The 11994-nt window shown below is 55.4% G+C and overlaps 1 protein-coding gene across 1 annotated transcript in view; it reads left to right on the top strand.

The window, feature by feature from the left end:
• Positions 1-11994, top strand: part of ATG4B (autophagy related 4B cysteine peptidase) — a 17767-nt gene that overhangs the window by 1250 nt on the left and 4523 nt on the right. Inside the window, exons 2-6 of the mRNA XM_077758228.1 lie at positions 7794-7895; positions 8043-8531; positions 10146-10268; positions 10995-11260; positions 11752-11830. Of these exons, the coding sequence (XP_077614354.1) occupies positions 7794-7895; positions 8043-8531; positions 10146-10268; positions 10995-11260; positions 11752-11830 (1059 nt within the window). The remainder of the gene's footprint in view (positions 1-7793; positions 7896-8042; positions 8532-10145; positions 10269-10994; positions 11261-11751; positions 11831-11994) is intronic.

Raw genomic sequence — 11994 nt, 5'->3', positions numbered from 1 at the left:
CTGGCCCTCCTGCGGAGCGGGGCGGGGACGGCGTCCGTGGGAAGGCCGGCGCGGCTGTGACAGCGGGTGTTTGCGTGTCTCGGCGCTTTTTCGGTCCCGTCCGCAGCTCTCGGGCGCCCGGCGACAGGTCCAAGGCCGGCTCGGACGAGAAGGGGCGGCGTGGTGTCCGAGACGGGACACCGCCTCGGTGTCGGGCGCTCGTTGGCGGTCGGGCGGAGCTGGCTCTAGAAACTGCGGCCGGCGAATGCCTTGTCTCCCCCCGCCCCACCTCATGCCCCGGGAATTAAGAAGTGGAGACTCCTGAATTCTCTGGAGGCCAGAAACATACTCACGGCACACGCTTCTTCTTTCTTAATTAAATTCAGTGACCAGTAGATCATGCCAGCTTCCTTTCCGTGGTTGAAGAGAAAAACTGAATTCATCTCATCATAACTTAACTTCTTGGGGTCCTAATGCAAAGTACGTGGCCGGGCGGGAGGGTGTGTGTATTATCCGTGTGTGCACGTCCGTAAGCGAATATCCGCATGTACGGTGTTCTGGTCTGTCTCATCATGTTCTGTTCAGAGGAGGCCGTCCCCTCATTTCGCTGGCAAGCTGTTCTGGGTCTTTGTTCAGTAGCCTTGAAAGCATTTCCAGGGCAGTCGTAGCCCTTTCGTTCGTTGTAGGGATTGATTGGCCTCAGGCACTGCTCCCCTCCCCCACCTGGGTCATTCCACCTGTCATCCTGGGTGGCATTGTGTGCTGTGTCTTTCTTGCAATGGCAACAAAATTTTATTGAAATCTCAGCTTGGAAACTGGGATGCAGATGTATATAGTCAGTATTTCAATGATTTGTAGCATCTTATCATTTAAATGTGTTGGGGCGATGCACCTGGTGGGCTCTGTTTGTTGAGCATTCAGCTTCGGTTCAGGTCATGATCTCACGGTTCATGGGTTCGAGCCCCTCGTTGGGCTCTGTGCTGACAGCTCAGAGCCTGGAGCCGGCTTCGGATTCTGTCTCCCTGTCTCTCTGCCCCTCCCTTCCTTGCACTCTCTCTCTGTCTCTCTTAAAAATAAAGACATTAAAAGAAATAAATATGTTAGGTGGCTGGAGGAGACCATAGCTGTTATTTCCCAAAGGAGCATGTCAATCAGGTTATTTTTTGAGAGGTTTGTTTTAAAAAGAGAACGTGTTTTACTGTTTGCTGGGGGCAGGGGGCAAGGGGTGGTGAAAGGAATAGAACTACTCACTTTTTCTAAAGTCAGCACTGCTCGGGAAGTTCAGACTTTTCACAGGAGAGAGCTGGTTAAGGTGGAAAACGTAGTTCAATGCCGGCTGTACTGCCTGCACGCGAAAAGTATCAGGTTGAAGTTAGTGCTCGCCACGTGACGATTCCCGGATGGCATCTTCGGCGAGAACGGAGACTGTTTCAAACTAGAAGAAGGTGTTCGCATTTGGGGGTCCCTCTTGAGGCTAATAAAAGTACATGTGATGTTCGTAAGCAGCAGTGGAGGGTTTTCCTGATGTGTTGTTGTGCGTCCTTGTAGGGATGACTAGTGGTCCCTGGAGAACTTACGGATTCTGCCTTCTTTGACCAAATCTTATGCAATTTCTGGTTGCTCTATTTTTATAGTGATCCATTCGATAAACTACATTCGTTGTTCAGTGAGAGGTTTGTGTTGGGCATTGTTCTAGACCCTAAGGCTAGAGAAGTGAACAGAACAGACAAAAACCATGTGGCTCACGTGGAAGTGTGACGTGGGCCAGGCCAGGCAGGGTTGGAGTTGTAGGCAGGATGTCTCAGCGGACAGANGGGGGGGGGGGGGGCAGGAGCTGGCATGAGAGGTCAGGAGCTGAAGGCAGACAGATTGGGTCCAGGCACAGACCTGGGGTGTGTATTCTAGGTGGGGTGGTGGCTCTTTGGGAGGTTTGGAGTGGAGGGTACCGTGACAGGATGTGTGCTCTGCACACTCACTCTGGCTGTTCTGTCCAGGACACGCCGCTCCTACCAAGGGGGCCAAGGATGGAGGTTGGGAGGCCAGTTAGGAGGCTCCGGTTAGGAGGCTGTTGCAGGCAGCCCCGTGGGCGGCCGTGGCACTTAGCTCAGTCGAATTCTGGATGTGTTGGAGGCTTGAAACAACAGGACGTGTGTAGATTGGAGGTGATGGGGTGGCAGGAGGCGTCGAGAGGAAGGAGGTGAAGATGGCGCTGAGGTGTAAAGCCTGAGCTGAGGAACCACTGGGGAAGACAAGACCTCGGGCGTCTTGCTTGGTGGGGAAGCTGTTGGGAGTTTGGTTTTGTACTTGTTAACTGCTGTTAGACGTCTGTGTCGTGATGTTCGGAAGACTTGGGTCCCCGGCTTGGAGCTGAGGCGTGGGCCAGACTAGAGGTTCAAGTGTGTGGGATGCTGCTTTGGAGGAGTCGCTGGAGGGTCTGAAGAGAAGGAAAGAGAAGGGGCCGGCGAGGGGTGCCCAGGGCTGTTGGTCGGGCTGTAGGGGTCCAGAAGGTGGCAGGCCGGCTACAGGCCGGTTGTGCTCTCCCCCGAGCCCCCAGCCCTGGCTTCAGGGAACTGGTGGGTACCAACGGTTAGATAGCTGAGCGCCCGGCCCTGGAGGATGGGGCCCGCGTGCCTTGTGCTCACAGGTCTTGGCACTGAGTCTGGCACGTGGCTGGTAATCAAAGCGCAGAACTTGAATCTGTGATACCGTCCCCATTTCTGTGCTGTGAGAACTTCAGTTTGGAGAGTTTGTTGCGTAAAACTAGACTGTTAATATTAGGTGGAAACAGCGAGAGAGGGAGACACAGAATCTGAAGCTTGAACTCATGAACCATGAAATTGTGACCTGAGCCGAAGTCAGACACTTCACCAACTTGGCCACCCAGGTGCTCCTTAAGTGTAAGTATTTTTAAAGGAGGGGAGAACTTTCTTTTGATTTTATTTATAAAGCGTGGTCTTTTAGAAGCTGTAGGTGTTCTGGGAAAATATCTTTGAAACGTGATGCTTTACAGTAAGGTCTAAAAAATCTAGTGGTGTGTGTTTTTGTGGTTCTCCCTGGTTGAATTTCAGTGTGATTGGTACTAAGTGGAGAGAAATTGGCTGCATTCGTTGAGCACAGTTCCGTATTTTTCTGTCAGATTAATAACATTAAATCAGAACTTTTTTTTTTTTTCTAATGGAATTATACTGTTAAAGGGCTTTCTGCTGCTTCTTCCGGATGTGATCAGGGAGGAAATGTGGAAAATCAAGTGCCTGGGACCCAGGTGACCAGCTGAAGGAAAGGGCCCCTTTCTCACGGTGAACGGCGCCTGTCAGCCTCGCTTGCCCCGCACGCCATCTTAGTGGGAGTTGCAGTCGCTTCCTGGGAGTCAGGGGACTGTCATTCCTGTCGGGATTTGACCCTTTCTAACATGCGAGGCATGCGAACTGCTTCACGTAGGATTGATAATCACACGGGACAGTGACGCAGTTAAACAGAGGGCTAAGTAATCTGCGGTGGCCTCTCTGGGAGGGAAGAGGCTGCCCCCGGAGCCCCAGGGAGGCTGGCCAGTGTGCCCAGAGCCGATAGAGGGGTGGCCGCCCCCCGTTGGCCAGTTTTCGCAGGTGTTGGTGATTTGAGCTTAGTTTTAAAATAGAAAAGTGCTGGTTTTTCCTTTGAACTGTTTTCTGAAGGGGAGTCCTGCAATGCTTTCTGTTCTGCAGAGTTGTTAGTACATATCTTCACTAAATGAATGCTGATGGTAGAAGTGTTTTGTGACGGGAAAGGAAGATTTAGTTCCATCTTTGAGATCGTGAGGCTTGAGATAACAGAGAGAAAGAGGAGGTGCTGAAAACCACGGCCGGGTGCTGCGCATGTTGCTGGGACCTCGTACTAGGCTGTGCCCCCACCCCGCTGGACAGAGCCGGTGGCTGTGTCCCACTCTGCAGTCAGGGGACCTGGGCTGTGTGTCCTGCAGCCAGCAGGTGGGCTTTCTGTCCCCCAAACCAAATCTCCCTACAAGTTAGAAAGTTGAACATCGGAAGTGCACCAATTTAGAAAAATGTTGTCTTTGTCCATTAGAGAGTAAGATCTGGAAGGCCAGGAGCTTGCTGGTCTGGTCTGGGCACTGGGGCCTGTGCAGAGGGGGCGTGATGTGCAGGTGCCAGGCCGTGGGGCCCGTTCTGTGCGTGGGGAGGGCTGGGTGGGTCCTGCCCTCTGGGGCAGGGGGGGGCGATCGGGCAGGGACGAGGTGGCTGCACAGGAAAGAGGGGTCCTTCGCTTACTCTCCTGGTCAGAACTGCCGCAGGACCACGGGGCTCATGCTTTTCTCCCAGGGTGAGACGTCGCGAGTGTCGCAGCTGGCTGGCGTCTGTGAGTGGTCTGGGCCTTCGATGCACTTTGGTGCTCCCACAGTCTGCGCTCCGGGCCAGCTTCCTGCTCTTGTGGCCTGGGGCTGCAGGTCAGTTACAGACCGTGAGGGCTTCTCGTTCCACGCTGTGGCTCGGCGACTCCCAGGGGACCCACGCGGAGCTGTGCTTCCTGTTGTGCACCCCTGCCCCCTGCCGTGGCGCACAGCCTTTCGAGTTTCCTCCTCACGCCGTCCTTGGGAACACAACCGTCCCCATTTTACCAGTGAGAGAACCGAGGCACAGAAAGATCACTACCAAGTGAGGGTCAGCCTTCTGGCTCCACACGGTGGGGAGCGTGTTCCAGGAAGTATCCCCCAGGACCGGGAGGTGACCACGGCCCTGTCCAAGGATGCTGCGGTGCGCTGGGGACCGTGCGTCCGGAGGCGGGTGGGATGTGACACGCACCCCTCGGGGTGGTCAGCTGGAGGGGCAGTGGTGTGAGGGGTGTGGGGGGACAGGGGACCCGTGGGTGATGTGTGCCCTCCTCACTTCGAGGCCCCTGACGATCTGGCAAGAGCTGGGGTCGCTCCTAGTGGCTCATTCCCTTCCAGTGTCTGTCTCCTTGCTTGCTTTTGGCCGAGGTGGTAAAGGATCTGAGGCCACACAACCTGGGATTTTGTTGGCTGTGGTATGAAACTCGGTGACCGGTGCCAACTTAATGGAGCACCTCTTCCTCCTTTCCCTCTGAAGTTGGCGTGGTTGCCCGTAAAGTTTGCTAGTAAACCTAAGAAATATGCCTGCCTTGCGTTTAGCCGCTTCATTGATGAAAACCTCTCAACTTCAGAGGGGCCCCAGCTTTGATACAGCGCAGTGGCCCTGTGACACGTGCCGCGCCCCTGACGCGGTGCTCGGTGGGGAGACGCCGCCCGGAGCACTCAGGCTTGTGATAGATCCCTTCGTCTGTACCTCACAGCTGTGGCCATGGAAGGGCCTCTGCCGTCAGAGCAGGACGAGTGTGGTCTTGTGATGTTGTCACTTGAGACCGCACAGGTTGTTTGCATCCTTTGTCCCTGAGAATCCCTGTGGGTTTGAGTGTGTGCCTTGGTTAAAGCCCAGGGGTCCCGACGCTAGAGAGGTAACAGGGACACTGCGGTGGTCGCGGCCCCACGGGAAGCTGGAGCCTGAATCCATTCCAGTCGTGTGCGAGACAGGGAATCTTCTGTGACAGAAGGGGCTCGTGGGCTCGGGCCGTTCCTGACAGCAGAGAGGCTCGGTGGACGCTGTGGGAGCATGAGCAAGGCACACACGTCAAGCAGGGTCCCTGCGTGTGTGGAAGCCCAGCGAGTGGCAGCTCCCAGTGCCTGCCGTCATGCTCTGGCACTTTGGGCAGCAAAGCTTGTTCTGGAAGCACAGGACTGCTCAGATGCTGTCTGCTTTCGGGTGAAAAGAAAAAAGGCAGAGCTGGGTCTGGGCTGACAGCCGCGGATTCTTCAGGTGGCGAACGCAGGCTCTTCTGCTGCTGTGGATTTCTTTGTTCACGGAGCCCCCGCTTCCACTCCCCTGGGACTGGGAATTAGCCGCACGTCCAGTTTCACCTTCTGGGTGTAGTAGAATCGCATACCTTTGAACCTGCAGTTCTGCGTCCTCGATCGTAATGACTCCAGCTGACCATGGAGCCCTCTGTCTGCCAGCTTCTGTGTGAGTGCCTTACAGTGGGGAGGGGGGTCACGGACACTTCGCAGACACGACACAAGAACGTCTTGTTATTCTCACACATACACACCCCATTTTATGGGTAAGGAAATTTCTACACCGGGAGGTCAAGGAGCCCAAAGAACTTAGAACCCATGAGTGCCTGAGCTAGGATGTGATCCCCCATTACCAGCGCTGTACCCCCAGCACCCCTGGGGGCTTGCACACAGCATGGACCGACATGCAGGGACGTCCAGGCGGGAAACCGGGTGTTTGAGTCACTTAGGGCATGGACATTCGTGCTGTGAGGCCGTGAGACGTCTGAGGAGCTCTGCGTCTCTGAGGAGGGACCGTGTCGGTGACCAGAACAGAGAGAGGAAATCACGGGTGTGGTGTAGTTCCGCTTGTGGATCTGCATGCAGACTTCTGGAAGGAGATTCGCTGCTGGGCATGAAAAACCAAATGGTTTTTTATAATACTTTTGTAGTTTTGGAGTTTTAAAAATTAATATGTCATCGTTACCAAAAGGTGAGGGTATTGTCAGAAAATAAATTCAGATGTGGGAAAAACAACTAGGTTTTGGGAAGCTATGGGCCAAAGGGACGAGTGACAGGCAGCACCGGGGCCCGGGAGCCAGCACGTGAGAGCTGTGTGCCTGGGGCCCGTGAGGGGCAGCCGAAGGGCGGGGGCCAGGACACCCGTGCACCTGGCCTCACAGGCGTCTGTCTGCTCCTCCGGCTCTGCAGGCTGTGTGGCAGGCTTTCCTCAGTCGGGTTCCAGGGGCAGAGAGGGACCCGGGCCTCTCCAGTTTCTTAATTGAAGCGACAGAATAAAATGGTGCCCAGGTCCTGCTAGTGCCACACACAGCGACCTTAGGAGGTGGGAGCGGCGGCCTGTTCGTGGAGCGTCACGGGTGGGGGCAGCTGCAGGGGCCTCGGGGGTCTGGCTGTTTCTGGACTCCGTGTCCCGCCCTCCACAGCTGGCTGGCGTTGTCCCCTGAAGCGCCTGCTCCTAGGGGACATTTATCCCAGCATCTGTTCAGTCTGAGGCCCCCGTGTGCACTGGGGTGCGAGGGTTACTTTTGTCCTGGAGGTTTAAGTTTAAAACAGGTACTTACTGGGGCGCCTGGGTGGCTTAGTCGGTTAAGCGTCCGACTTTCGCTTAGGTCATGATCTCGCGGTTCGTGGGTTCGAGCCCCGCGTCGGGCTCTGTGCTGACTGCCAGCTCAGAGCCTGGAGCCTGTTTCAGAGTCTGTGACTCCCTCTCTCTCTGACCCTCCCCTGCTCACGCTGTCTCTCTCCCTCTCCCTAGAAATAAATAAAACATTTAAAAAAAAATAAAAAATAAAAAAAATAATAATAAAACAGGTACTTACTGGGGCGCCTGATTCTTGATTTCGGCTCCGGTCTTGGTCTCAGGGTCGTGGGACCAAGCCCGGGATTGGGCTCCACACTGAGNGCTCGGAGCCTGGAGCTGCTTCAGATTCTGTGTCTCCCTCTCTCTCTGACCCTCCCCCACTCATCCTCTGTTTCTCTCTAATTCACTCATCTCTTTTATTAAAAAAAAAAAAAAAGAAAAGAAAGAAGTGTTAAGTTCTTCCCCACCCTGGCCTGGCCCGGGGGTCCTCACCAGGTGTCTGCTGGAAGGCAGGACTGGGGTGGGGGACAGCGGTTGTCGCAACCCGCTGAGATGCAGAATCCCACCTAGCTCTTACTACAGAGATGCTAGAGATGATCTCTGATACCGTCCTATGAAATTATAAAAATGGGATCACTGTGTGTTTGGTTTCAATAGCTACTCTGACCTACGACACTCTTCGATTTGCCGAATTTGAAGATTTCCCGGAGACCTCAGAGCCTGTGTGGATACTGGGTAGAAAATACAGCATTTCCACAGGTATTGGCCGCAGTGAGGCCTGCTGTGCCCACGGGGCTCAGTCTACAAAAGCGTTTTGTGGTAATAATAGTTATCTGCTAACTTTCTGGAACATGTGACCTACCAAGTTAAGGTTATGCGTGTTTTTTTCTTTTAAATAATCCCTAGAAAAGGATGAGATCTTGTCCGACGTGGCGTCCAGACTTTGGTTTACGTACAGGAAAAACTTCCCGGCTATTGGTGAGTATCCGCATGGACAACACATGACGATCCAGGCGTGCTCTCTGAGGAGGGAGCTTGACAGTCGACTCCACACGCCAGATGTTTGTCTCTTCGTTGTACTTGTCATGGCAGCCTGCACTCCGCAGGTGGCCGAGGGCCTGCCCTGGTGTGGCAGCGCTGGGCCAGACCCGGGACTCCTGACTCTTCTGCGGGCAGGGAAGTCTTGGCTCCTCCTGGGACCTAAAATCAGGATACTGAGTCACAACCGGCAGCTAGACATATGGAACAGAATGGAACACGAGTGGTGTGTCACCAGTGCACCGCGTGTCGCTCCTTGGAGGCTCTCGGTCGTGCGTGTGGGTGCTGTCCGGGCCGTGGTGGCACCAGAGGCTTCCTGCTGCGGGGCCCGCGCCTTTGGAAGCNGAGCAGGGGAGGGTCAGAGAGAGAGGGAGACACAGAATCTGAAACAGGCTCCAGGCTCTGAGCTGGCAGTCAGCACAGAGCCCGACGCGGGGCTCGAACCCACAAACCGCGAGATCGTGACCTAAGCGAAAGTCGGACGTTTAGCCAGCTAAGCCACCCAGGGGTCCCTGTAGCTGGCTTTTGTGAAACAGCAGTAACACATCACCAGGGACCTCATCAAGAGAAAATGGGAGGGGGCGTGTGGATGGCTCAATTTTGTTGTGACCTGACTCAAGGTCATGATCTCAAGGTTCATGAGTTCCAGCCCCGTTGAACTCATTGCTATCAGCGCAGAGCCCGCCAGTTCCTTCGTCCTCTTTTCCCCTCCCCCACTTGCAGTATCTCAGAAATAAACATTAAAAAAAAAAAATGGGAAAAGTCCAGAAATCTGTTTTAGAAATTAGAAGGTAGGATTCCGATACCAGTTTTGATATGTGGGCTCGCTCCCCGCACAGCAAGCCGTTCTGCGACACCAGCTGGGTGTGCTACTTTGCAACCCAGTTGTACATTGTGCTGAGGCAGCGTCAGAATCCGCAGGCTGAGGGCTTGGTCCCACAAGACAGTGCCCCCCACCCCCACCTCAGACCCCGGTGCTAAGTCCAGGTTGTGGCCTGTGCTTCTGAGCTGTAGGCGGGAGGCTCTGCCCACTGCTTCTTTGGGTTCTACTAATTTGCTGGAGCGTCTCACGAAGCTCATTTGCTAGACCCCAGTGTATTGTAGGGACACAGCTCAGGAACAGCTGGGTGGAAGGGGCATGCGGCTTCTGTGCCCTCTCTGGGAACACCACTCCCCGAACCTTCACGTGCTCACCCACCCCCGAAGCTCTCCAAACCTGGTCCTTTTGGGTTTCTACGCAGGCTCCGTTACTCAGTCATGGTTGATTGAATCGATTCAGCCCCAGCGCCTCTCCCCAGAGGTCGGGTGAGACTGAAGTTCCAGCCCGTCGTAGAAGCTTTGGGGAAGTCACCTCATTCATACAACGAAAGACACCTGTATGGCTCTTTGGAATTTGAAGGGTTTTAGGAGCTCTGTGCTAGAAATAGGAAAACCAGATAATATGTTTCTTACGGTAAATCACAATAAAAAAAGATTACCCAGAGATGAAAAGAAAGTTGAATCCTTCCGTTGTCTATTCTTTCACTTTCCAACTATGTATTTTTAAAAAAATGTTTATTTATTTTGAGAGGGAGCATGAGTACTTGCAGGAGAGGGGCAGAGAGAGGGATGGACAGAGTCCCAAGCAGGCTCCATGCTCCGTGCAGAGCCCCTGGGATGACCTGAGCCAAAGTCAAGAGTTGGACGTTTAACTGACTAAGCCACCCAGGCGCACCAACTATGTGTTTTGAGAAATTCCAACCCTGTGTTCGTTCAGCCACTAACCTCCCTCCTGTGTCCCCAGTCGGGGATACTGGGGTGTGCCCACTTTCCCGCTGCTCCGCAGCCCCGGCCAGTGGTCTGGGGGCCTTGCAGTCTCCTCTGATCTGATGGTTCGCCCTCTTGGTTTATTTTTCTGGTTTTTCATAGCACTGACCTCTTGAAGGAGCCAGGCCGGTTTGGTCCAAGGCCTCCTCCCACTTACCTGGCCAGTCCCCGGTGCCATCCCCGGAGCGCGCCCCAGCAAGGCGCTGCCCACCGGCAGTGCCTCCTCGGGGCAGCCGTTTGGCCACGTCTCTGCTTTTGCGACCACCAAGGAGCCCAGGGTGATGCTGAGTATGCGTTGGGGACTTTGCCTGCGATGTGGCTTCCGCAGCCGTCCTTCCCTCCACGTTTCCTGGCTGGCTTGCTGGCTGGCCTTCTCAAGAAGAGCCTTCTCTGCCCTCCTCCTCCTCCTCATTTAGATTTTAAAACTTTGTGAGTCACTGGACTCGTGGATTCTCTTTCTTCAGTGGGTTACGCGTTATATGTTATGGCCCTTACTGTTCCAAATACGGCCAGAGGGCACCCCTTCAGGCTTGTGCTGGCTTCTGCTGTGTTCTGCCATTTTTGTTGTTCGGCCTTCCATGTTGGATGTTAACTAGATTCAGGTACACCTTGTGCCCTCTCTGCCCCAGGCCTGGGGTCATTGGTTTACCCGAGGAGCCCTGCATAGTGGGAAAGGTGCTCAGAAACCATAGACCAGGTGCCGGCTGTGCTGGGGCTGTTGGAGCGCCCCTGTCCGCATCGCCAGCCCCCTTTTCAGCATGTCCGTTAAGGATCACCAGCAGGTGTAGACAGCAGCCTTCCTGAGGGAGGGAACAGCTGCCCCTCGCATGGCCGTGCACGTGTTTGCACGGTTTCACGAGGCGCTTTACTTCACGGTAACAGTTATGATTTGGACGTGCATGGAAAGCGTGTGATTCTGTTTTTTCTCTGTGGGTGACAGGATTAATCTTTGACTGTATTTTCCAAGTTTAAATTGTGTTTCAGCACTTGGCTTTTTATACCGTTTCCTGTGACTGGTCGATTGCGAGCTTGTTCTCGGTGAACGTCTGTCCGCCCCTGCTCAGCCCCTGACAGCTCGTCTCTGTCTTTCAGGAAGGTTGTGCAGGGCTGGTCTTCCGTGTGCAGGGGCCGCCGCGCTGCCCGCCGACCCCAGCCGGCACTGTAACGGCTTCCCTGCCGCAGCCGAGGTCAGCGCTAGGCCGTGGAGACCCCTGGTGCTCCTCATCCCCCTGCGCCTGGGGCTCACGGACATCAACGAGGCCTACGTGGAGACGCTGAAGGTGGGTCTGTGCCGGTGTCTTCTCGCCCAGTGGCAGGGGCTTGAGATACCGCTTGTTGCTAAAACCCCGCTGTTGTGGCCATGCTGGCACCCTGTGGCCTCCTAGCCTCGCCCTGGGCAGTCCCGACCGCCTTTCCACTGGCCCCTGCTCCCCCAGCCCTCAGCCTCGGGGTGTGCCCCCCCACCCTCCACAATGCCTGTGTGCCCTGTGTGCGGGCCGCTCTGAGCCCAGTCCATACCTCCTCCCGGCGCCCGGTCCCCCTTCTGCAGACCCACCGCCTACATGGAGCCTCCCCGGACACGATTGCAGATTCCTTCGTGGCTAAGCTCTGTGGGACCACGTCTTCCTGCTCTCCTTCCCGTGTCTCCCCGGTGGGCCTGGGGCTGGCAGGGAATGGGGTCTGCCCCCCGGAGCACACAGGCTGGCTGTTGGGTGGCTGGTGCCGCCCTACCTCGTGCTCAGCCCCCTCCTCCCCCCTCCGTGTCCCACAGCACTGCTTCATGATGCCCCAGTCCCTGGGGGTGATCGGAGGGAAGCCCAACAGTGCCCACTACTTCATCGGCTACGTAGGTGAGTGGTGGGTGTGCGGGGCGCTCGAGTGGCTGCAGGGCAGCCGGAGTGGCCTTAGGGCGTTGGCTTGACCCAAGGCGTCCAGTTCCAGCGGGTGGTCTGCATCCCCTCTTGGCCAGTGCCGGCCTCCGTGTGCCCTCTTCTGCCCAGTAGTCCAGCTTCCC

The sequence above is a fragment of the Crocuta crocuta genome, unplaced genomic scaffold, assembly GCF_008692635.1.
Source record: "Crocuta crocuta isolate KB4526 unplaced genomic scaffold, BGI_CrCroc_1.0 scaffold290, whole genome shotgun sequence".
Classification (NCBI taxonomy): Eukaryota; Metazoa; Chordata; class Mammalia; order Carnivora; family Hyaenidae; genus Crocuta; species Crocuta crocuta.
Note: the sequence above shows the minus strand (reverse complement) of the source record. Positions and strands in the feature narration are given on the sequence as shown.